General features: G+C 40.8%; 2 protein-coding genes across 5 annotated transcripts in view; one reads left to right on the forward strand and one right to left on the reverse strand.

The window, feature by feature from the left end:
• Window positions 1-2,382: 2,382 nt before the first annotated feature.
• f8 (coagulation factor VIII, procoagulant component) lies at window positions 2,383-20,020 on the reverse strand. Its single transcript, XM_035527170.1, has 25 exons — window positions 19,768-20,020; window positions 19,360-19,457; window positions 19,016-19,138; window positions 18,280-18,492; window positions 17,335-17,508; window positions 16,967-17,191; window positions 16,544-16,811; window positions 16,000-16,156; window positions 15,601-15,688; window positions 12,315-12,532; window positions 11,863-11,998; window positions 11,437-11,646; window positions 9,817-11,011; window positions 9,500-9,665; window positions 8,924-9,169; window positions 8,302-8,530; window positions 7,259-7,441; window positions 6,367-6,483; window positions 6,064-6,135; window positions 5,785-5,870; window positions 5,006-5,164; window positions 4,642-4,786; window positions 4,403-4,551; window positions 3,414-3,596; window positions 2,383-3,091 (listed from the first exon to the last, which is right to left on the reverse strand). The coding sequence occupies exons 1-25, from the start codon at window positions 19,914-19,916 to the stop codon at window positions 2,936-2,938; spliced, it is 5,145 nt and encodes a 1,714-aa protein (XP_035383063.1). The 5' UTR covers window positions 19,917-20,020; the 3' UTR covers window positions 2,383-2,935.
• Window positions 20,021-21,876: 1,856 nt separating this feature from the next.
• Window positions 21,877-26,062, forward strand: part of ints10 (integrator complex subunit 10) — an 11,654-nt gene continuing 7,468 nt past the window's right edge. For 3 of the 4 annotated variants that reach the window (XM_035532279.1, XM_035532280.1, XM_035532287.1), the window contains exons 1-9: window positions 21,877-22,111; window positions 22,280-22,347; window positions 22,684-22,787; window positions 23,113-23,252; window positions 23,486-23,567; window positions 23,694-23,834; window positions 25,265-25,436; window positions 25,591-25,760; window positions 26,023-26,062. The exon at window positions 26,023-26,062 is cut by the window's right edge. In XM_035532279.1, the coding sequence (XP_035388172.1) occupies window positions 21,983-22,111; window positions 22,280-22,347; window positions 22,684-22,787; window positions 23,113-23,252; window positions 23,486-23,567; window positions 23,694-23,834; window positions 25,265-25,436; window positions 25,591-25,760; window positions 26,023-26,062 (1,046 nt within the window). In that variant the 5' untranslated portion in view covers window positions 21,877-21,982. Of the gene's footprint in view, window positions 22,112-22,279; window positions 22,348-22,683; window positions 22,788-23,112; window positions 23,253-23,485; window positions 23,568-23,693; window positions 23,835-25,264; window positions 25,437-25,590; window positions 25,770-26,022 lie in introns of all 4 variants that reach the window. The other variant, XM_035532285.1, reaches the window with a different exon arrangement.

Consider the following 26,062-nt stretch of genomic DNA (forward strand, 5'->3'; position numbering starts at 1 on the left):
CGACAGGTTTACAGTCCTGTTAATAAAAAACCATAAAAGCGGAGTTTAACTGAATTTAATGATTACGTAACTGGTACCTTAAACAATTAACCAAGCGCTCCAGCACCTGTTCACAGGTCATATCGCTAGTTTTATCTTAGGTTAGAAACATCGCTAGCTAGCCAACAGACTGTTATGTAACCATGCCCCGAGACTAACATTAGCTAGCTAAAACATAACTGTGTTGCACAAAAAGCTCAGACTTTTAAACAAGTGCTAAATAATAGTATGCAAAGAATGTCTCATGTTTTGGGCTGCTTAGCTTGGATTTCAACTGATTTTTCACCTGTGCTCTTCGTGACTGCTCTACGGGGTGCACGTGAACTTGAACTGGTCAATCCCAACAGTGTTGACCATTTGAATTTTCTGATGGTGCGAAGGGCCAACTGGAATCACGAGACCCTTTCATCTATTTTTTGGTTGGAAGGTGACGGATGCGTTCACAGCATGCGTTCCTTTCAATTCAGTTCAATTCAATGCTGCTTTATTGGCACCACAAATATTCATATTTGTATTAACAAAGCTTTGATAACGGAATTTCAATACTACAACCACTAACAATAATATTAATAACAACATCACTACAACAACACTCCTATTACCATTATATAATAATAATAATAATAATAATAATAATGAGCTTCCCTGCAGGAAGAGTTTGAAGGGTCTTACACTGTGAGCAAACGAAGCAAGACGAGACACATCTATGAACATCGTTGGCTAGTGACTCCCACCAATACCGGTTTGACAGCAATTGCAGTGTGCAGGTCTCCCCAGGATGTCCAGTTGTCAGAGATGAGTGTGCCCAGGTTAATAGCCTATAACGACATTGAACGGGTACAAAGAACTTAACCTCTGAACACTCCGCAAGGATCTCTGCCTCAGTTAGTAGCTCCTTAATCTCCTCATCAATCTTCCACCTTATTGATGTGACTTTTATCTGTGTAGGAAGGATGGTGTCAGGTGTCTCTGGGTCCTCTGTCTCCCCCAGGTGCATACATGACAGGGCATCAACCTTAGTGTTGCGGGAGCCTAGACGTGAAGTAATCGAAAATCAAAACACGGAAAGAAAATAGACCAGAATCGAGGCATTTGGCTGTGCACATGTACTCAAGTTTTTATGGTCAGTGAGGACTAGAAAAGGATGGTTAGCTCCCTCAAGCCAGCGTCTCCACTCCTCCAGAACTACGTTCACAGCTAAGAGCTCCTTTTCCCCAGTGCTGTAGTTGCACTTTGCTGGTGTTGGTTTGTGGGAATAAAAAGCTACTGGATGCAACTTGGAATTTTCAGTTCTCTGAGACTTATGCTGAAATCTAGTTTGTCTTTCCATCTGATCTCACTGTTGTCTAGGAGAAACTATAGTGATATTAAGGAGATCTCCTTTTTTATTTTTATTTTCTCTGGGCAAATTCGTCCGACAAGACACACTAATATAGGCCTAATGTACTGTTCATGGCAAGCAGTAGGACGGCTGTCAATGAACAACAAACACCGTGTCAGCCTAGCGGTAGCCATGAAGATTCAAGGGTGTACTGAGCCATTTTTAAACTGGGAGAATTAAAATTTTGGTAACACGTTTTTAAATCTGAACCTTCTGACAAGACACACTACTCTATATGCTGGTTTTCAGTTATTCTAAGGTTGGGGTTGTCTTTATGGACACAAATGAACTTATCCTAAAAAATTCATTGATACACTGTCACATGCCACTTACCATTTGAAAGTCATGCATTTGATTTTATATCTAGTCATTTTTTAACATCCAATTACCATAACCAATATATGCGGAACTGCCTGTTGACTGCAGAGAGTAAGACAGCTTTCAATGAGTAATTACCATTTTGTGAGCCTAGTGAAAACCAGCAGCAGTAAGCTACGTTCTGAAACATTTGCTGAGTTGGAGAATTAAAGCTATAGCAACTTTTTCTGAAAAGTGAAGGTTCTGACATGAAATACTGTGCTCTGTCCTGTCCTGATTTCTTCTATTACAGCTTTTTTTGCTTAGTGTTGTCTCTATAGCTTTCTGGGGAAAATCCATAAAAATAGAGAATGCACTGTTTAATATTCTGTTTTATTCTTGACTGACAATATGTCATGGTGCCACTTGTGTGTCATTATATCTTTATTTCTTTCATGTAAAAGCCCTTTTAATTGCTCCAGCAGATATTAATGTTATGTTGGGTTTGTAGCACTTTCACTTGTGCACTAGTTTTGTGTTTTCCTTTCTTTTCATTAAAATCCTTCATTTAAAACCTGTCCTTGCTCCTATTTCGCATGTTCTTTGCCTGTGATACAAAAAGGATCAAAGTAAGAAAGTCAGTCTTAAATACACATCACAAAATGTTTAGTTTCATATTAAATACTTTATTTAAAATAAATCATAGAATAGTAGTTTTCTTTTGACAGTGCAAATGCTCAAAACTACAACAGAACACATACTCAGTAGTTTCTTTATTATGTACATATGGTTGCCATAGCTACGATGAGTTTCCTACATCTTGTAATAGCCTGGGATACAGGGTTATGAATAGTGACGGTAATTCTAAGCTGAGAGTTTCGCCCGGTGTGGTCACACAAGCAGATGAAGATGTTAAGTCTTTAAATAAGCAGCTTGTTCACACAGGATACTTCCTTTTAAGCACATCGTTATAAGTGATGGTTTTGTTTTAGTTGTATCATACCGGCAGCATAAATTCCAGCTCTGTGTTACTTCTGCAGATACCCAGTTAGCAAACCCAAATCAGTGTATGGTGCCAGAACACTGAGTGACATCAGCAGCTTTGTAACGCTGCCAAGTGCATCAGTGGAAAATGACTAGTTTACATTCAGTGTCAGTGACTAGTGTCTCTTGCTCACTCTCGTTCTCACATTTTCTTTCTTACTCTCTCTCTCTCTCTCACAGTCTCTGTTGTGTATCGCAACCCAGGAACTCCACCCGCAGGGCGATGTCGTTAACCCAGCCTTTAGGGTGGATTCGAATGAATCGGGTGAACAGTGGTGGCTCGAACAAATTCAGTTTCTCCTCGTTGTAATCGCTGTTACCTTCAAATACCTGTGGATCAACATAAACATGTGTAAGGCCTAGTAGGTAATGCCATTAATGTTATGAGTGAGCACAACTCACTTAGTAGCTGATGATTAAGGGCCTTGCTCAGGGACCCAACAGTGGCAACTAGGTACTAGTGGGGCTTGAACCAGCAACCTTCTGATTACTAGTCAAGTACCTTAACCATTTTTTAATATTTTTTAATGTAACTTTGACGTACCCACTCGATATGAGTCATTAACTGTAATAAATGTGTGACTAGTGACCTCATATCTCTCTCGCTTTCTCTCTCACACACACACACACACACAAAAACAAACACACCCACCTTCTCTAGCTGTGTTCCTTGCTCAGTGACAGCAGACCAGATGTTTCCATCATGACTAATGGAGATGGTAAACTCAGTGACCATCATGTGTGTGAGGACAGATCGAGCTCCCTGCATCAAAATACCAGTGATTCTCTTCACTACCTCAAAGTCCACCTGCAGCCATTCGTGTGGGTTATTACTCTGACAGAGAGAGGAATGGAAATAGAGGTTAAACCCTTGCAATAAATCTACATCTATTTATCTGTCGCATGCATTTTTAATCAATTTAATAGAAGACATTGAATCTAGAAATCATCTGTAATACTGATTCAACATACATTTAGTTGTCTATATATCTGGATCTCTTTGCACCTCTTTTGACCTCTGGTTTTAAACTCATCTGAGAGTTTTCTGCTCCACAAAACAGAGCCTAACAAGGAATCAATATTGACACTTTCACCCACACCCACATTACCCACATTCTGCCGCAACATGCAGCAAATTTGCCAAACTCTCTGAACTGCTGGCGAGGGGAAGCAGAGAGTCATAACTCACATGCGGCTCAGAGAGCGAGACAATGGCCTGAATGTCTTTTCCCCAGCAGACAGATCGCTGGAGGAAATGCCCACAATGGTGTTTAAACTGAGCACCTGCCAGCCAAGCTTGATATCCTTAGCTCTCTCCGAAGGGAAGAACAGCAACATTTATTCAGTAGCAGGGCTGCTACCATGCCCAAACTTTCCTTACAAGCTCAGACAATTCTTATATATTTGTAAATATGTGTATCATTTAGTACTGTTTCAGAACTGGACCGAACTGTATAGATAACTGGACAGAAACAAGTATAGACATTTGGACAAGTGGGTGAACTGATAGATGATAGATGAATGGAAAGATGGATGGATGCTCTACATGGAGGTGGTTAAGGGGAATTAATGGATGGACAGATGCATGGACAGCAGCTGTTGTCAGTAGTTCAGAAGATAGCTTTGTGGAGATGGGGGTACCTTAGGTCTCCAGGCATTGGCACGACCCTCCTGGTTGAGTCTGGAGAGACCAGGGCTCCAAGAAAGGAACCATTTCTGGAGGAAGGAGGAGGCGCTGATCCGACTGTTTGGAATCAGCTGCCGTTGCATGCCTAGTGGCAGGAAGCAGCCTGCAACACATATACACACACGTGTGTTTGTGTGTGTGTTTGTGTGCACATGTGCATGTGTGTGGTGGGGGTGTGTGTATTTCTACTCACTGTTGAGATCACAGCCCAGGAGTTCAAACCTCAGGGTGGGTCGACCCCCATAGGTTAACGGGTAAATGCGGATGTACCGGCCGATGATTGGAGGAGAGAATAAGTTCTCCTTTATCCTGTACCCGTCCATGTTTCCATTAAATTTCTGGTTAAAGATTAATAATCAAAAATATATATGTATTGACATCAAATTTAGAACCTCTGCATGCAATTAGATATCAATACATGTTACTTTGTACAACACTCTACTAAATAATTCAGGCAATCAGTGTAAAAGTAAAATATTACAAGGTGTTGGGTCTAGCTATTGGGCCTCAGTGCTATGGTGTAAGGTGAAGGGTGTGAACTGAGTTTGGCCACTAACATAAGCAGACCCGCTGCTGTTCCCTCTATAGGTCCTCCAGGTTTCCTGGTCCAGGCTGTAGCTGATTGTGAAGATCACTGTGAATGCTTCATTCAGACCCCAGGTCTTGGCTCCCTGAGTGTGAATCCCATGCACCAACATGGGCTGCAGCAAATCCACCTAAAACACACACAAACACACACACACCAGGCATGATAGACAACAACACTAAAGCAAGGTTTCCAGGTAGAAAAACTGCCCAAATGACTCATAATCCAAAAATGTGTCAGCATGCAGAGAACGTGTGGAACATCTGGTAATCTAGCACCTCCACCTTCTTTGTTCATCAGGCTCTCTTGCTTTGGGACTCCAGGTACACGCACATGTTTAAGAGTAGTTCTTCACACAACTGTAGCTTACATTTATCTTACTTCTATCTGCAGCAAATAGTTGCCAGTTGGATTTGATTAATTGTTTATGGACTGCAAATTCATAAGAAAAAAATCAAACAAGAAAATGCCTGAAAAAAAAAAAAACTATCACAATGGCTAATCTTTGGAGTAAACGTCTCACAGTTCTGAACTAACTACTCTTTATAGTGTATTGAACTGACTACTCTTACCGTGTAAATCTTGGTGCTTTCACACTGAGTTTATTTTGGCAATATCACACAGCTATGTGCTTTGAGCAAATAATAACAACTTTAACCACAGTTACAGATAAAAAAATATGGTCCATTAGGTGTCTTAGGAATGTTCCATTAATGCTTGCTGTGTTTTCAAGTGAGCATGCTGTTATACCTGGATCCAGGAGCTCTGTCCATTGCCAATCCAAGCATTTATAGATCCGGATAAGTGAAGTCTGGCTAACCTTGCCTCCCAGTTACCTGATGGAGAAATGTGCTTTGAAACATCAAACTTAATATATGAATATAACCTTGATAGATGTAACCTTAGCAATAATCTTGATAAGAACCTTGATAATAATCAATGGATGCTTTCACATGTTACCTTATGTATGTATACATAGCATTATGTATAGATAGCATTATATTTGTATTTACATCATATTAATTTTACCATAATGATCTGATTCAGTGATCTGGTCATCAGTTATCCACCCTGACTGCATTCCCAATGGCTGGACACATCCTGCAAGACAGAAGCAATCAAAATATAACCAGACAAAAATTGTGACATGCCTCTTTCTCTGGAATATTCTCAGTTATTCCTAACTGACCAACGTACTGGCTGTAACATTGGTATTGGATGTAACATTGGTTTTTGAGAGCCTCTTGCCAACACCAAATTTCACTGTATACCTGTATGAGGACAGTACAGACCCCAGTACAAACACCAGAGTTTCAGCAGGGCGTCTCTTACGTGGGTTGTAAACAAGCAGTTTGGCCCTCATTCCAGACAGCTGGTGCTCTCCAACAGTGCATTCCACCAGCCAGGTGCCAACTGTAGCAGGCCTCATCTCCACAGTCCCAAACACACCTGCAGTGGGCGAACAAGCCGGTCTTAGAAACATCCGCCACTACCAGTGAATCTGAGAAAGGGCGGACTGTTACAAATCAATACTATGAGATATACTATGAGAAGAAAACAAAATGTGCAACTTTGCATTCTTACATATCTTGAAAAATTTTCTAGTTAAAAAAAGGTCTCTAAATGAGATATGTAAATGAATGCTTTGAGGTATATAAATAAGATGTGTAAATGAATGATGTGAGGTATGTAAATTAAGTATGTAAATGACTGTTTTGGGGTATGTAAATGAACGCTTTTAGGTATGTAAATTGTATATGTAAATTATGTATGTAAATTAATGCTTTGAGAAATGTAAATGAGGTATGTAAATGAAGGCATTGAGGTATGTAAATGAATGCTCTTTAATTGTGAGGAAAGATTGTAACTCTCCAGCATTAGATTCATTGAACACAACCACATTTACACAAATGGACACAACCAGATTCTACCACACTGTAGTATCTAGATATACTGAGTGCAGTGAGGCCTGGTAGGGGTAAATGTTCACTCTGTTAATGAGTGAAGAGAGTAAGACTGTCTAGGTGCACTACTGATGAAGGCTTTAAATGTTCTCTGGGTATGTTAATCACTAAAAGGGACTTGAAAACACATTTACCTCACATCCTTAAATTCCATTTTGCCTACTAATTGAAGCTAATGTTAATTCTTATAGTATTTCTATGTCCAGTGGTCAGAGTTGATTTAGGCTGAAATGTGTGGTCTGAGAGACATGTTGGTTTACCTGGATAAAGGTTGAAAATCCCCATTCGGTGGTCCTGGTGTTTCCCAACACTGAATGGTATTCCGTGGAAGTGCACAGCATGAAATTCTCCTCTGCCCCCCACGTTCAGCAGATGCCATCTAGAGGTGCGGTGCTGTGCCACCACCAGGCCAGGCAATGTCTCCGCAACATACCCGTTTATTGCTACGCAGAGACAGTGATGGAACATGGAGCGGTGAAAGAGTTGGATGATAGCAGTAAGGGATAGTGTATGCCGAGCACTGTATGCCGAGCTCAAGAGTTAGCAAACGTTTTTGCCAGATAGAGTAAGACTTTTTGCAAGTAAGACAGAAGATATGTTGATTTGACTTAGCTTCCTTATACTACAGTACTGAAGACTCACACTCTGGGTTACCTGGTCATCCATAGTTAAAACAAAGTGGTTTGTATATATTTTCTATTGTGCATCTTTCCTGAGTGGGCTGGTTTTGACCAAACAGTAGATGTTATGTGCATGGCTTTAATATATTTTTACTCTGTAAATACACTGTATATAGACTGTATATATTTATCCTGTGCATGCACGGTATATATACTGTATATGTGTATATATATATATATACTGTACATGCACTGTATATATATATATACACTTTATATATACTTATAATGCAAATGCACTGTATATATACTGTATGCTCCTGTTTATGCAAACATTTATGAATACAACAAAACTAATATATGCATTTATAAATATTTATCAATTGATTCATGGAAGAGTCCACTCGAAATAAGGCACAATCACATGGATAGCAAGATAATCAGTCAGTTAACTTCTGAGCGCATAGAGCTGATCAGAAAATGATTAGCAGCATACAGACTTAGATAGTTAGAGCCTGGTGTGGTCACCCTGTGTATGTACATTCATTGTCTACAATTTCTGTGTAGATTATTTTACTTATGTACTGCATCCAACATAGAAAGATATAATACTAGGCTAATAATATACTGGATTGTGCTGTTAGTAGTAGAATTAGTATTACTTTTTCAATATTGTACTGTACCAGCAAATCTATTGCTGTTGTCGAACCAGGGATCGTCTGTGTTGGCCTGGCAAGGTGGGGTACAGAACTTCCTGATGTTATAATCGAGGTACCAGCTCTTCTGCTCATCAAAGATTGTGAAGAGGAGGAAGACGTCCTGCACTCCAGGCTGCAGCAGCAAGCGGGGCACCAGTGTCCCAGGGCGACAGATCAGCAAAGGTCCAATCAGACCAGAGTTTATGTCCTTCTCCTGGGCGAGAGAGTGACACATATAATTACATGCCCACATGTCCACTTACATACAAAAATACATACAGAACATTTGCACCTGATAGGCACATTTCCATGCTTTCACCTACGGTCCTCTTGACAGTGATTCACCTTGGTGTCATGAACTCACATGTGAGTTCCTTCAACTCAAATGTGTCTTCTGTTTCATACTATGTCAGGTTATTTGAATTGCTTCAAATGTAATGATTGGGAGTGGCAAATGAGAGCCATTTTTACCATGTTTATAATGGAGCAGTAATCCACATCTTACCATGGTTACAGTGGAGTAGTAAATCTCATCTTCCCATGTTTACGGTGGAGTAGTAAGTCTCATCTTACCACGTTTACACTGGAGTTGTAAGCCCCATCTTACCATGTTTACAGTTGAGTAGTAAGCCCCAGCTTTGCAGTCAAAGTCTTTGGATGATGGTCCTTGTCGTTTACTGATTCTCCAGTTGTACACTCTCTCCTGTCCAGGAGGGACTGGGTCCCCAGAGACCGCCCCATGTTGTAGCTCCTCCCCCAGGCCCACCCCTTGGCCAGGGCTCCCCATTGTCTTATCATATACTCCATGCAAGTGCAGTGAATATGGCCGGGAGGCAAGATTCCTAAAAACCACCTGCCAGACAGCAAATGGGAGTCGTCAGGCACATAGCAGCCACCGAAGGTCACTTTACAGTGCTGAAAGTATTCTCAAACCACTTAAAACGATCCATTACAGCCCCAACTAAGACTAAGATGTGATCATTAATTTGAAGCAATCAGATTCATTCAGTGTAACTGTAAACCAATCAACAGGGATTGGCATATACAATATTACCTTAGTTAACAATTTCTCAGATAGACTTTACATGTGCTATCACATTAAAGGTGTGGTGGCCCTCAGGAATTTGAGCATCCTGTCTGGCCGGAAGCAAATAAAAAAAAACATGATTAGGACTTGACTTACAGTAAGAACATCATTAACCTCAGCCTTCAGCACAGGGCCCATGATTCCGAGGTGCTCATCCAGTTCACCACGTTTCACTGGATTCTGGAATTCTTTGTCATGGTATGCCCGGAACACTACTTTCCTGTAGGATTGGAAGTATTTCCGCATTCCTCTCCTCATCTCCCTATGGGGTATAAAATGCAAATCAGTCTAATTTTAGTCAATTCCATTTAATATTATGGATTGATAGGCTATCAATTTGCTTTCATATTTACTTCCACATTCATTTTTAAAAATGTAGTGTTTGGCCAGTAGTCAATGAGTTTTGTCCCCACCTCAGACTTATGAGTTGCTGTGATTTTTTTATCCCATAATCCCACATGATTTCCTCTGCTGCGATGTAATAACTACGGAATTTAGATTCAGTAGACCGGATACTGATACCATTGCTTCCAAAATTGAAACTTGGTGTGGATTTGTTCCCTTCATTTTCATAATCATCGTATTCCATGGACCAAGACTTCTCGGGGTATGTCTGGTTATCTGAAGAATTGGTTAGCAAATGATGAGATTCCACAGGGGGCTCCTGCCATTGTGGGTCTTTCTTTGCATATTTGCGAGGATACAGGCCTTCCACCAGGTTGTCCATCTTAGCTGAGTCTTTTAGATCATCATTGTGCTTCAGAACATCATTTGAATCTACAAGTTCAGCTACATCTTTTCTGACACTCCATGTCTCTCTCCGACTCCTCTCAGTCAAATTAGGTTTGGATTTCGGTGCAGCCTTAGAGTCATTACTGTCATGCGGATGTTTACTGATGTCAGAGGTCATATTCCACCCTGAACTCTGAATGTATTTCTTGAACAGGTCAGTAGATAAATTACTCCCTAGACTTGAGCCTTCAGTTTCTTCTTCATCTGGGTATCTTGCTGTTTCTTCAGTTTGGGTCATTATCGCTATGAGATTTTGGTCTTCCTCCACCATGACTGCAGCAGTTGTTTCAGTCTTGTTTGACCATTCAATGTCTGACCTATGGGAAATAGGGAGAGGTTGACCAGTCTGTGTTTCTGGAATATTCTCTATAGATGAGAATCTCTTCTGCCGTTCAGAGGAGCTTTTGCTTTTCTCCTTGTCCAGTTGATCCAGAATATCCTGCGGAATTCCGCCCTGTGAGAGAACATCAAGATACTCTGCTTCCTCTACTGGAACATATTTTATCTCACACACAAGTGTGCTCTTTCTCCTCTCATTCTCCAGTGAGTTCTGGGTCATGTTCCTATGGCCACTCAGCAGGTCTGTTTGGGTTCTGTTTCTTGCTGGTTTCTTACACACCCGAATGGCCATGGTTCGATTCCTTTGTCTGACACCCCTTGGGACAGGGAAGTTCTGTTCAATGTAGTCCTCAAAATCATCTTCATATTCTTCACTGTCCACCAAGGGGAGCACTCTCTCGCAATTAAACACGGAGTAACGTGCACTCATACCTTGCTTTTTCATGGCTGGGTCAAATGCGCTAATCTCCCATTCACCTAGGGGAAGCATTTTTAAATTTATGAGAATTAAAATAATTTGTGGTTGGATTTATCATTAGAAACAGTACAAGATGTTTGTTCCAGATTAATCAACACATAAACAATGATGAATACAAAATCTTCAACTACTGAGGGATGAGTGTCCTTTTCAACATTCTCTATAATAGTTAAAAGCTTCTTAATGGTACAATAATTTTGAGAAACTGGGGTCAGTCTATCATGTACTGCCCTCAGAGTCTGATCTGATTTATTAATTAATTTGTTTCATTCTAAACACTAACATGGCTTACAGCAAATAAAAAGTAGCAACAATCAATTGGCATTTCCATATTCGTAATTAGCATGAATCCAGCTGATGATTACTAGCCCTCTTTGGCTGCACTGTTTCTACAACGGTGAGGTCACAACCACAAAATGTTTACCCTCAGTCTCCATCTCAATGGTAACAGTGTCTCCAGTCATTGGGAAGAGAGTGAGAACAGTGTCATAGGCTCTGTCCCTCTCGAACAGGTTGCCCTTGAAGTACACTGACAGAAAGTCGTTCTGCATGCCAGCACTGGCCACGTGCCAGAGTGTGACATCACCAAGACATATTTTAAACTGCAGACTGTTGTGCATGAAACCATTCACACCTGCAGCAAAGGAGAGAGGGGGATGGAGGTTAATTCTTTTTTTTTATTATTAGGAAGAAAAGGTTCCTTTTGGAAGATGTTAGCGGATGTGTTTTATGCAGCCATGCTTACATCACTTGTCTGCACAACACATTTACCATAATTCATTAGGCTAAGTGTCACGTCCATGCGACAAAGGAGCTCCATACTCTGAGCAAACGGATAAACAGTACTTACTGTACATGACATTCGAGTTGTAATAAGTGAGATCATTGTAATTTTCACTGTGCTTCTGGACATTCTCTTCACTGTACCAGCTTTTGTTTTCATCAAACACTGAGAATATGAGGTGTCTTTCTCTATCTGAAGTTACCTGAAAATGAAACAAGCCTACTATCAATGCTTCCATCTATCCATCCATCCACCTATCCATCCATCCATCCATCCATCCATCCATCCATCCATCTACCTATTACCAAATCTATCAATATGTTAATTCATCAAAACCTTACCATTTACTCTACTAACGTTTATTTTGGCATCATCAAACATATAGATAAGGATGATGGTGTTAAGCAAGTATATTTTGAATGAAAGTCTAAAAAATGAAAACTAATGGTACAGTAGACTGTGTTGTATATCTACTATAATGCGATACTCTAGTTGAAGCAGTAATGCATATGTCTCACCACTTTCCCTCGCAGGTCTAAACTCTGAGATTTGCAGATGATCAGGGGTCCCACCAGCCCAGATGCCATGTCCCGCTCCGGATCCACTGTGCTGTGGTACAGGCGGGTCAGACAGCGTGGGTCGGCTTCGGTCGGGGCGTCCTCCGCAGTCAGTTTCCACAGGTACATCATGATCTCACCTGGAGGCACAGCCAGAGACCGCAGATCCACCTGCTTCTCTTCACGCCACACACAGATACACACACAGGTTATTCCCAGAGGCAAAGGAATCATGCTGCATGCATCTACTGTTTATCCAACCTGGATATTCCAGTTTGGTTTATAAGTTTAAATTGGAGTAAATTATCATGGAATATCCACTATCTATATTTATGTATGGAATAAATATATATGGAAAATCTATACCTTCTGCACAGAAACCACTTTCATGGTTCTATCATTTTTGTTAGATTATGTCCTTCTCTCTCTGACTCTGTAACTGAGATTCTAATTCACGTTTTAATTACGTCCAGACTGGACTACAGCAATGTAGAAAGCATAGGTTCTCTAAGATAGTCATTCACGCAGGAGCTAATGATATATGCCTTCGCCAGTCAGAGATTACTAAAAATATTATTGCAGAGGTGTCAATTAGCAAAGGCGATGTCCAATGCTGTAGTATGTTCTGGCCCCATCCCATTGCGGAGCAGTGACATAACCCACATCTTATATCTATCTTCGCTAAACTGCTGGATGTCCAAGTGGTGCTCACAAAACAATGTGGGGTTCATAGATAATTGGTACACATTTGAGGGCAAGCTTGGCCCTTTAGGGCAGGACGATATCCATCCTACCCGGGAGGGAGCTGCTCCCCTTTCCTGTAACATAAGCCAAAGTTTTATGACAGACTTAGTTAACCTATGACAATCCAGAGCGGAGACCAGGCAGTAGACAAAGAGCTTAACATCTAAAGCGCTCATGATAAATTAAATCCTCACAGATCACAGATTTAATGTACTTTGTCTAACAGAAACCTGGCTCAAGCCAAATAACTACATAGCTTTAAATGAAGTGTGTCCTTCTGGCTACAGCTATGTACACCGCCCTCGTCTAACTGGCCGGGGAGGCGGCATTGCAGTTATTTATACTGACACATTAGGCATAAACCAGAAAGCTGGTTATGATTTCGAGTCTTTTGAAATGATTTTTACTAACATAAATGGTGTAGCCAGTGATAAGAAGCCTCTTCCTCGTTTTGGCATCCACAGGCTACCAGGACCCAACTCAGGATTTATTGAGGAGTTTGCAGATTTCTTCTCTAATCTAGTCACTCTAATAGAAAGAGCCATTATTGTTGTGGGTGATTTCAACACTCACTTTGATTGTGCCCAGATCTCCCATATTTGTCATTTCCGACTACACTTAAACCCCACAAAACTTGTTCAAATGACAGATGACTTAGATTTAGCATTCCGCCGCACACTCAATGTTGTTACTTAAGAATTAAAAAATAGGGGCAAAAAATTAATACCTTGGTATAATGATCACATTCGCAATTTAAAACAAAACACTCAAAAAATGGTGCCACGGTAAACTTGTAGTCTTCCATCTTGCATGGAAGGAGAGCTTTCTAAATTATAAAGAGACACTTATTACCACTCAAACGTCTTATCTCTCGAAAATAACAATAAAAATAGATTTCTATTAAGTACAATTGCACATCTAACTAAGAATAAAACTGACACCAATGCTCAGATTACAACACATAGTAGTAATGAGTTCATGAATTTTTTCAGTTAAAAAATTAAGCACATTAGAGATTTACATTTAGAGTATTAATGTGACATCAGGCAGTTACTTAGAGATCAGAACAACCAAGCCAAAAATGACTCTAGAATCCTTTACACCAATCCAAGAGCCAGAACTTACATCTCTGATCTCACGTTCAAAATCTTCTACCTGCTTACTAGATTCACTCTCCACACATGTTCCACCTGATGAAATTCCACCTGAAGTTATTGATCTTAACTAAATTTACTAAACTCCTCCCTGAACATCATAGTACAGAGACGGCACTGATTAACATAATTAATGACCTGTTGTTGCCTTCTGACCGGAGTTATGTCTCTTTGCTTAGGACTCTATATTGCTTGATCCGAATGCAGCATTTGCCACCATATATCACAACATTTTAAAAGATAGACTCGAAAATGTTGTTCGGAATTAATAAACTTAAATATTTAAGTTTATAAACTTAACTGTTTATCAAAACAATTATTCAAAGAATATATTTTTAATAAACAGGTCTTCACCTTTCAGCTATTGCTGTTTGGTGTCGCCACAGAATCTCCCAATTATAATGATATTATATTATTTATTTATATAATTATATAATTATATAATTATACAATTATAATTCTATTATTGAGATGGTCCAAACCATCTCAACCCTGCCTCTCTTACTGTATCTCTAAACCATCTCAACCCTGCCTCTCTTACTGTATCTCTAAACCATCTCAACCCTGCCTCTCTTACTGTATCTCTAAACCATCTCAACCCTGCCTCTCTTACTGTATCTCTAAACCATCTCAACCCTGCCTCTCTTACTGTATCTCTAAACCATCTCAACCCTGCCTCTCTTACTGTATCTCTAAACCATCTCAACCCTGCCTCTCTTACTGTATCTCCAAACTTTCTAACCTGAACTGACCCTCTAATATATGCACTCCTAATCTTGTCCATCCTCAGCACCTAAAACTCTGCCACCTCTAGCTTTGCCTCTGGACCATACAACATAGCTGGTCTCACTACTAAACCTACTCACTATTAAAGGGCGGGGTGTAAATCTTCTAAACCTGCTCTTTCACTCTTGCTGGTACCCACTCCTCACTCCACTCGCTGCACCCTGCCTGTTCTCTTTTCTTCACCAATTCTTCCCACTCCACACTCCCTGTTACTTTTGGACCATTGTCCTCTGTATTTAAACTTCTCTGACTTCACCAGCTATACTTACCATTCCACTACCCCCTCTCACTCACACACACATATTCCACTACCCAGCTCTCATTCACACACGTATTCCACTACCTCTAAATCACATACACTCACACACACACACACACACACACACACACACACACACACACACACACACACACACACACACATTCCACTACCCCTCTCTCACTCACACACACACACATGTGTTCTGTTGACCCTCTCTCAATCACACACACATATTCCATTGAATTTTGACTCTACCACTTGGTAATGTCTCTGTTTAAATGAAGAGTACTCCTAATCTTACCTTTATTTCTCTTCTTCACTGGCTGGACACTTGTGAGTCCATTTGGATAAATGTTGAATGGTTGACTGGCCATGTTTTTGAATACTATCTGCAAAAGCAAGCAATACAGCATTAAAGCACTACATCCAAATGTGTGAAGGCCACATGACTATCAAATCCTAGTGCCAAACCATCACCCTAACCCTAACCCTGGCCCTAACCCTAAGCCTAACCCTAACCCTAACCCTAACCCTGGCCCTATCCCTAACCCAACATTAAACTTAACCCTTACCCTAACTCTAACCCTGGCCCTAACTCTAAGCCTAACCCTAACTCTGGCCCTGGAAATGGAGGGTCCTAACAACTAATTCTAAAACACATTCAGCTTTTGAACTAGTGAAACCAGAGTTGTGTTCTTACCTGGATCTGGTCCTCTACCTCTCCCCTGATCTCTGGACCAATCAGCATGCTGTTCTTGCTTTTGCGCACAGTGAAGGTCTTATCCGTGTATTCCACATATGCTACTTTCTTATACACCTTCCTCAAATGCTTCCCCAAATTACCTGACCCCAGGGGCCTGGAAGAGAACAAACGACAAATCCTGATTATACACATACACACACACACACACACACACACGCAGTTAAAATACATTTCTTCTGGTCATCCAAAGTATTTTCTTCCTCTGCTTGTACAGGTTATTCAGAAGAACTTAACCCTAACTCTAACCCTGAACATAACCCTAACCCCAATCCTAATCCTAGGAATATGCAGAAGATCTTAACACTAACCCTAGGGTTACACAGAGGAGCTTAATACTAACCCTAGGGTTACTCAGAGGAGCTTAACCCTAACCCTAACTCTAACCCTAGGGTTACGCAGAGGAGCTTGAAGCAACATACACGACTGCAGACAATTTCCATAAACTCCAGCAGCTCTAGAACAACATGGATTGCAGTCCCACCCATTGCTCCCAGGGTTGTAGTCCCAGGAGATCTCCTCTGCACTGATGTAATGGACCCACACTTTGGGTCGTCCCCTCCCGCTGGACCTCAAAACCGACGCTGGCCCACCGGGCCGGAGTACAATGGTAGAAAAAAGTCCATCCATTTGGTAATCTTCATTTGTTTCTCTGCCTTCATCTTCCTCCTCGGCCCATTTTACATGTCGCTTGTCGGGCAGTTGCGCAGGTTCGGGGCAGTTGTCCACGGTGAAGACAGCACTCATACCAGCTGAGCACAAATACAGGAGGAATGTTAAAATTTAAAACTAAGCAAAGTGAGGAAACTCTTTTTACATTTCTCATGGCAAACTGAGTAAATCAGATATATATGGGACTCATGATAAGGTGATGGGGGGGGGGGGGGCTACAAAGTTGACCTCTGACCTTGCTGATGTGAATGGATCCTGCAGGAGATTAGAAACTTTCCCACAGCATATGGCTTCATCGTCGCTGTGGTGAAGGTCATGGGAGTTATATCCAAGGTTACCCGCCTGTGGTTCATGACCTTTAGGGTGTGGTCCTGGAACTGAATGGTGTGTATGTCTGGAGTGGAGCCCTGGCCAATCAAGTGCCAGGACACTTCAGGGCTTTTCTGACATATCTTCAGACCTGCATAGACAGAAGACAATGACATTTTGTGTAAAATTATCCTGGTACATGATTTGTACATGTTTGTTTATATCAGTTGACTGCTGTACTGTGTCTATATTGGGGTGTATAGGTTGATTCTAAATGGTAGGAGATACTCAGACCTGGTAGAGTGGAGTTGACGTATCCGTTGATCGTATGGAACTGAGACCTACTGGATGATTTCCTGGGTTTGTCTGATCTGTTTTCCACTCTGTACCAACTCTTGCTCTCATCGAACACAGCAAACAACAACACAAACTCTGGAACCTTCCGCTCTGCTTGCTCTGTTAGAGCACCTGACACAGATCAAAGGCCAGAAAGGTTTCAGTTAGGTGAGTCTTTGTGCCAAATGGAGAACCATAAAGATCAGTCCTATTCAAACCTAGAAGAAGCAAGCAGGATAGACTTTCAATGTTGACATGTTTCCATTTTTATATGTATGATTTATTTTGAGTTTATAGTCACTGAGTTTACATTTACAGTTACATTTATGGTATTTACATGTTATTTACATGTTATGGCCAATTTCTCATTGCTAACTAAAATAATTCATTCTTGTCCCCAAAGCAGGGGTGCTACAGAGGCCATCACTCAGGAAGCTAAAATATGTTCTGACTGCTGAAACAGAGAGCTATTATTGGGTCTGGTGGTCAGAGCATGCACTTATCACCTGGAAGACCTGGGATGAAGACCAAGTGTGTTTACTGCCTTCGAGGGGTTTAAAGGGCTTTACATCAATACAGTCACCAGAGTGAAAGTAAACTCTGACACTCATTTCACTGAGTGTTGCCATGGATGTAGTCAATGAGGTCCTGTTACAGGATTACAGGCTCAGTGAGGAGCTGTTACAGGACTACAGAGTCAATGAGGACCTGTTACAGGATTACAGACTCAGTGAGGACCTGTTACAGGATTACAGACTCAATGAGGACCTGTTACAGGATTACAGACTCAATGAGGAGCTGTTACAGGATTACAGACTCAATGAGCACCTGTTACAGGATTACAGACTCAATGAGGAGCTGTTACAGGATTAGGTTTTCTTTGAAAAGCAGATTCCCTCAGACCTGGTTTGCAGATCAGGAAAGCGCCGATGAGTCCAGAGTTGAAGTCTCGCACAATATCCACCTGTGAGGAGTACGAGTAGGTGAGACAGTCTGGGTCTGCTGTGGTTGGCCCACTGCTGGGAGGAATGTCCCAGACGTACTTATAGTAGCCACCAGGGGGCACCGCATCATCTGCCCTCTCCTGGACTGAAGTGGAGTCCTCATATCCAGCACCTGGAGGGAACAGAACAGAAGGGGTGTTTCATTCTCATATATATATATATATATATATATATATATATATATATATATATATATATATTCTATGGATAATTCTGTCTATATAAAGGCTATGTCATCAGTTCATTTTTTCAAAGGGTTAAGCTTCTGCCTTTTAGGTTACACTACTTCCCATTTGGAAAGTGAGCCTATAGTTTACAGTTCCTCTGTAATTTCTTCGAATGTGATGTGTAACTGAACTCATAAGTCAAACTCGTAACAATCAACTCATAAAACAAATGGTGTAATCATAATAATCCCATAGTGCAGTGTAACAGATCTGTCATAGAAACAGCCAAGGGCCCCATAGCTTCAGTTTAATTTTTTTAGGAGAAGGGCCAGAGTTTCCAAATAATAGATTTTCATGCATATCAAACAAACAGGCTGAAGGGCCTTTTGACGAGTGCTTGAACTGAGTGTTTTGATCAGCTCAGCTGTGGTCAGTTGAAGACAGGAGGAGAAATTGTGTCAAATTCACCTTCAGATTGTTTCCAGTAGGGGACACCGATTGGGGAGATACTGAAAGGTTGCGAGGCAAAGTTCTTGAAGTGGACCACCAATCTGTCATTGACCTCTGCCCTGAGTGTAGGGCCCTGAATTCCTGCAAAACAAATAAATAGCCAAAAACAATTCAAAGATGAAACATACAGCTTTTCAAACCAGTGATTCAATCTTACCTTCTTCCTGGCCTGATTACTATTCAAATGTCTTTGCTGTTGTTCAAAGCCTCAGTCTAAAGTGAACAGTTTGCAGACAGTAGACTGCTACAGAGAAACTGAAATAAACTGTACGGATTTAAAGAATGAAACACTCCGCACTGACCAGCCCATGGGGGTTTCGTTTTCTGAACACGAAAAGTGGAGTCTATGAATTCCACGTACACTGCCTTCGTGTACCTCTGGACACCAGACGCAAATCTCCTGTCAAAGAGGGAGTGATAAAATCCTCACAGTCATTGCTAAACCCCATGCAAAAATAACAAAAAGTTAAAAACATAATATGCAAAATAACTTTGTGTCTATTAAGACATTTTAAGACATTAATTTTCCTTTAAAACATTTTGTCTAAAAGGCATGTCACAATACACTTAAAACAATATTCAAATAAGGTCAAGTCAAAATCACATCTCCTATGGTTTTGAAACTGGTGTAAAGGCTGTACACCTGTACTTCTGTGTCCTCTCTGTTTATGAAATATGTGTGGCTGTATTAGTTGTAAGTGGACCGGTACCTCTGATTAGCGGCTGGATCAGTGAGGTCTGTGTGCAGGTAGTCCCAGTTCATCTCCAGAGCAGCAACAAAGAGCTCCTGAGTCTTTGCCACCACACAGGGAACCCACAAACATTCTGCGAGAAAGAGTATGGTCAGAAGATCCTTCATCACTAGAGTCTCCCAAATGCTGACACAGCTTTAATCTGTATCCAAGCACACTTTCCTTGTGAACACTTCAGCCTGCCCTGATGCAAAGAAGTTACAGTAAGCCTAGAGGAAGCAGAGGCTTTTAAAGAAAAAGAGGAGGGGGAGGGAGGGAGAGAGAGAGAGAGAGAGAGAGAGAGAGAGAGAGAGAGAGAGAGAGAGAGAGATTATTTGATGATGGCATGTTCAGAGCTAATAAGTATTAGTGAATGAGAAGGAAGGCAGGGAGGTGTGAGAGAGCAAGTGGGAGACAGATTAGCGAGAGAGATTGGGGAGAACTTTCATTTGCAGAATAAGCATTTTCAGCCATTCTTGTTTTACAATAAAAAAGTTAAAATAATATTTTAGCACATTTATCAAAGCTAATTAAAATATAGATTAAACATGGCTGTACTGAAATAATTGTAAACTGTAAATATTGTAAATAAGAAAAGAATTGACTGTACTCATTTGAGTAAATTTCCTATTTATTCTACTTAATGGGGGATTATTGAAAGTTTAAGGGCAAGTTTGACTGACCTACATTTGCTTTAATGTTTTGAGCTCTCCAGTGAATTTCATCCATGCACTGTAAGGCATTCATAATTATTAAGGTAAAGTATCCCCTCTAGTGGCCATAAGATGCACGTGCAATCTAGTCTTTTAATTTTAAAAACGGATCTACTAATGAGACACTGAAACTGGATAATCTAATCAAAACAGTTAATTGAGTGAAGAAAAAAAATTAAGAGTGTAGCATTTTTGTATAGTATGCAACCCAAATCTTGACCTAAACCCTCTGCCCTGATGAAAATTGATCAGAATAGTGTGCAAATCTGATGCAAGCACATATACATTTACACTGGCACTTTCATCCATTCAGTATTCAGTATTAAACTAGAGGTATCAGTGGCAAATAAATACCCATTAAATAAACAGTAACACTCAATGAAAGACCATGTGCAGTATGCGGACAAAATGAATCTTTCTAGTACGCGGATGGCCAAATATTCCAGAGCTATCATTGTGGTGTACTGCACCCCGTCATGAAACGGTGGCAAAAATGACAATTGCATGAGACTTCATACATTCTCATGATATTGATCCATATTACTCAGTGAATAAAATATTTTTAAGTGGATATGATTGATTGCAAAAGTAGCAGTGGCAATATGCTATGCGATTAACTTGTTCACAGCATCAACATTAGACACTATACATTTTACATTTTGCAATATGTCCCTTCTGCACAGCCCAGTTCTCTGGGTTTGGTCAACCTTAGCTAAAGCAATAATAGCATGTGCTCCTTTCTATGCTTCTTAACCTTTCCTGCAAATGCTATATATTATATTATATTATATTATATTATATTATATTATATTATATTATATAACCTGTCAAATAATAGTTTGGTAGCATGGATGAAAACTAGCACATAAGTTATTTTTGTAGATAAATTATTAAAATATAGTTGATCTGAGAAATTGCAATATAAAATGTGATACCTTTTGCAAATAAAGCTAGCCTATTTTAATTTTAAAGTGTAAATAATTTCCAAATGATTCAGTGGGGTTAAAAATTTTGTACACTATAAGTTAAAATGCCATTTTAAGATTAAAGCTCACATTTGGGAGAATGCTGATCTATTTCTATGTAAAGTACTTTTCTGTATTTTGTATCTACGTTCACAACTCTGTGCATAATTGACTGATTATATGAGTTTTACCAAAATTATATTTAAATATTAAAATACAGTAGCTTTTAAAATGTTAGTGTGTAATCCATTCTTCACTCTTGTTACGTAGATACATAGGTATTTATCTTTGTAGCGACTGGTTATCTGTAAATGAAGTAACAGCTTTCATTTTTAATTTTAAAAAGAATAAGACTTTTATTTTGATATACTTGAACATGGATTGTGTCCCGGAAGCTAAAGAGGGTCACGATGTATCAAATGTCCCGCAGCATTCCGGTTATATGAAAATCTATGACCAAAAAAAATCTCAACATTTTCCACCGCAGATCGTGCTAGCCACGTGCCGTATACAGACATGTCGGCGCAAGGCGACTGCGACTTTTTGGTGAAAAGGGCACGAGAGCTCGTTGCGGAAGATCCTTGGGCTGCCAAGGCTTGGCTCATCACCGCGCGCACCCTCTATCCCACAGACTTCAACATACAGGTAAATGGAAAAGAGTCGCTGGGTGACTCGAATGATCTGACATGCAAACGTTTTCATATGTTTGCATATGTTGTATAGCTCACGTCAGCGTCTTTATTTTAACGCTTGGCTCGCGTGGCTGGTTGCCTTCTGTACACCTGCACTCTATACTTCCCCTGTCTGCTCTAGTATGAGATGTACATGATCGAGCGTAACGCGGAGAGGACAACCTCAGCCGGCAGACTGCTCTACGACATGTGAGTTAAAGAACAGCCTCTGGTCAGACTGATGAGAATCAGACATGCAAACCGCATAGTCAGCATCAGTTGACCACTCTGCTGAAATACACTCACTCGATATGGGGTTCAGAAGTGAGAGTTTACTTTGATTTGACTTTTCTTGGTTCTGTTAATGTTTCTCCAAGCAAGTGCAAAAGCTGTGCTATTAACGCAGCTAATTATTAAGCACCTTGAGTTGGTGTCAGGGCACGGTGATGGCTCAGCTTTGCAGGCCTCTTTCTTCGATGTGAATCTTCATGTTGTTCTAGGTGAGTCCCAATTACAGATGTTTCAATCAATTCTGACTCGCACCAGATTCATCAATTTCCCAGACCAGCCAGTGGTGTGGCGTGAAATCACGGTAATCACAGCTGCGCTAAGGAATGACAGCCAGGACAAACATGCCCTCTTCCTCAAAGGTGAAAAGTGTGTGTGTGTGTGTGCGTGTGTGTGTGTGTGTGTGTGTGTGTGTGTGTGTGTGAGTGAGAGAGTTTGACAGGGTACTCAAGTGTCATGCTACAGGATAGGAGTTGATGTTTGCAGAAGCACCATAGTTTTGGCTCCTTTGCTCAGAAGTCATTTTTTTACCCAGTTTTTTTTTTTCAGAAATGTGATTGTGTGTTTTAATGGTGCATGTGGGAGTCTAATGTAGTCCTAGTAATAAATTATATAAAGAGGTGTGCTTAGGAGTGTTTGAGAGTTTTGAGGCTGATGACCTTGTGTATGTCTGTCTGTGTGTTGTAGGCGTGTTTGAGACTCTTCCTGGCCCTGTGCAATGTCAGATGCTGTTGAAGGCTACAGAGCAGTGTTTTAACACTCTAGAGAAAGCAGAGATGCTTCTTTTGTTGCTGAGGAGATTCCCAGAGTCTGTAGTTCAGCACGGGGTGCGTGAACCTTTATTCTACACACACACACATCCTTTTATGAAGGTCTATCAAGCAAGTTATGAAAACTAGCAAAAATAGCAGATTACAGGATGCACGCATATGCTCATATCTCAGCTATAGAATCATACCTCATATAAACTGATGTTTGTTAGTTAGGTTTAGATTGCATTTTATTCATAGTGGCATTAAGAGTGTGTCTTCTGTTGACCTCTGACCCCTTGGTGCTTCAGGTCAGTTTAGGAGAGTCTCTTTTAGAGGCGGAGAATGCGGAGGACTTGGATACACCCGTCAACTGTTTCAGGAAGCTTTTTGGTGCGACAGTTTTCCGCTTTGCACATTTCCTCGTGATTGTCATTGTATGCTTTGGGGTATTAACATGATCTGTTGTCCTTTTCTCCGTCTTTGTCTATGTGTGTATCTTTGTTTACTTTCCCTCAGTCTGTGATGTTCTGCCGTTAATCGTTAATAATGTGGAGATGCGGCTTCCTTCAAGTCTGTTGTACAAGTACATGCACACAGCAGCCGAGTTTTACATCGGCTACGTAACACGAGGCCCCTGCGCAGACACCCAGTTACAGGGTAAGTAGCAGTTACACTCTTTAGGCTTCTGTGGTGTTCTGTCTGCTCACAATTTACCATTTTAAAAGAGATTAAGCAGATTAGAAATTCAAGTTACAATATAGCACGGTTGCAAACATGTAAACTAGTAAAACTCAATTCAGATATCGCCATGGGAGCAAGTTTGTGTGGAAATGGATTACTACTCAGTTCTATTTTGAGCAAACTTTTTGCTAGTCCTTTGAAATACTATTTACAACTAAATATAGATTATGTACTAGGCATTAATTCTGTAAACAAAAATATTAGTAGTGCAAGATGGAGATACTCAATAAAACAAACAAGAACCACTTTAGCCTTATGACTTCTCAACCTGATATAAATACACAATTAAAGGTGTGTTTGGCTGCACTGACTTGGCCTAAAATGACCTTTAGTCTGACCATAGTCTGACCGGACACGAGCGTTTCTACTGTTTATGTTTTGAGGAGAGTGTTAGGGTTGGGATTAGAAAATCCGTCGTTAAGGATGACCGAAAATCGTGCCGTTCTCTAGTTTATTGAAACTGATCTTTAGTGTTACACTACAATATCCACTCCCTTTACGTTCTTCCAATAAAAAGGATCGTGCATTGGGGCGTTTACACGTTACAGATTATTGGGGGACAAGCAACTAACTTGTAGTTGGGTAACTCGGCTCCTGTTATGATGCTGTTGGCTCGCAGTCTTAGCTAACCAGCTAAATGTTCTGATAAAATGTCAGCGCTATTTGCAGTGGCACAAGCCTGGCGATTGGGGATGTTATAAAAGTATATGGCTTGGTCGAATGATTGCTAACTCATTCTCTGCACCCCTTAAGTAACATTACTGAAAAAATATTTTCAAACATTGGCATAAAAACGTTTGTTCCTATGTTGCGCTTATAACCGCCAAAAAAATCAGAACTTGATCGACGTTACAATCATCATATCTAATCTGACTAGAGGACCAACATTTCGTGGCGCTGTTACAATTTTAAATGTACAACGCGACTCTAATATTATTTTCATCGTCTGTGTGTCTGTCTGTGTGTGTCTGTCTGTGTCCGATAGTTATAGGGTCAGTTCCACACTCCACATGTAAACACACAGAAACAGAGTTAATAACACATTCTCCTCTTATAAATTCAGAAACAGCATCAGTAACAGTTATTTTCTCCCTTCATAAATTCACAGATACATCGGAGCAGTATGCACACTTGTTTAGCCACGTGTCTGTCTCATCCAGTGTGATGTGCAGCTTTGCATTTAAGAAAAAGTAGTGAATGTTTATCACCAGATTTTCTCAGGGTGACTTGGTTTTTAAGGCCTGTTTCGTTCCTTTCACCTACGTGTTAGTCTTACACTTGCGCTCTCTCTCTCTCTCTCTCTCTCTCTCTCTCTCTCTCTCGGACTCTGTCTGTTTCTCTTTTAGGATCTCAGGAGGTAGCTGGGCTTAAGTCTCCAGGACTGGGGCGGGGCCAGCGTTACGTTATTGATGGCCTATCAGAAAAATCGTCAGTGGTGGCAGAGCCATGGGAGAGGCTGCTTGAGATAGTAGGTGTGGTTGGAGCACGGTGTGAGTGGCAGGGAGAGAAAGGTAGCAGGTAAGAGTGTCTGTCTGTGTGTGTGTTCTTTAAGATATATACAGGTCTATTGTAGCATGTGAAGATTTGTGTGTTTGTGTTCTTTAGGACACACATATCTATTGCAGCGAGTGAAGGAGGTGCATGTATGTGCATGCGTGTGTGTGTTCTTTAGGACATATACAGAGCTATTGCAGCGCGTGAAAGACTTGTGCCGCTACCTGCCCAGTCTGGAAGGAGAGACACTGTCCCACTGTTGTAGCCAGATCGTCACCTGCTCCACCCTTGTGCTGTTCCACAGCTCCTACCTTTACGTCTCCGCTGTGCAACCCTCACTCTTTCAGGGTCAGACATGTGCGTGTGTGCGGGCGCGTGTGTGACTTAGTGTGTTGTTTCTCTTCAACTGGCACGTCTTGATCTTTAATGCACAGATCGCGGTTTAATACTGTAAATTTAAAGTAGTCACATATTAGGGGCATTAGAGGTTGGTTGGAAGCGGGCTTGTTTATGGTGTTCCTGTCTTACTGCACTAATGGAATATGACATTCTGTTACTGACATATTAGAATTTAACCAACGCTTTTATCTTCTGTGTGTGTGTGAGACAGGTCATAACTCTCTGGCCTCGACTCCATGGGTCCTCTTAGA

The sequence above is a fragment of the Electrophorus electricus genome, chromosome 1 (assembly GCF_013358815.1).
Source record: "Electrophorus electricus isolate fEleEle1 chromosome 1, fEleEle1.pri, whole genome shotgun sequence".
Lineage (NCBI taxonomy): Eukaryota > Metazoa > Chordata > Actinopteri > Gymnotiformes > Gymnotidae > Electrophorus > Electrophorus electricus.

Excerpts from the sequence above, each read along its gene's own strand:
- f8 (XM_035527170.1), bottom strand. The coding sequence starts at position 19,916 with ATGAAGGATCTTCTGACCATACTCTTTCTCGCAGAATGTTTGTGGGTT. Across the intron at positions 11,647-11,862 it reads CAACTCGAATGTCATGTACA|GTGTGAATGGTTTCATGCAC; the intron begins GTAAGTACTGTT and ends CCTTTGCTGCAG. Across the intron at positions 4,787-5,005 it reads ACAGCAGCGGGTCTGCTTAT|AAATTTAATGGAAACATGGA; the intron begins GTTAGTGGCCAA and ends ATCTTTAACCAG.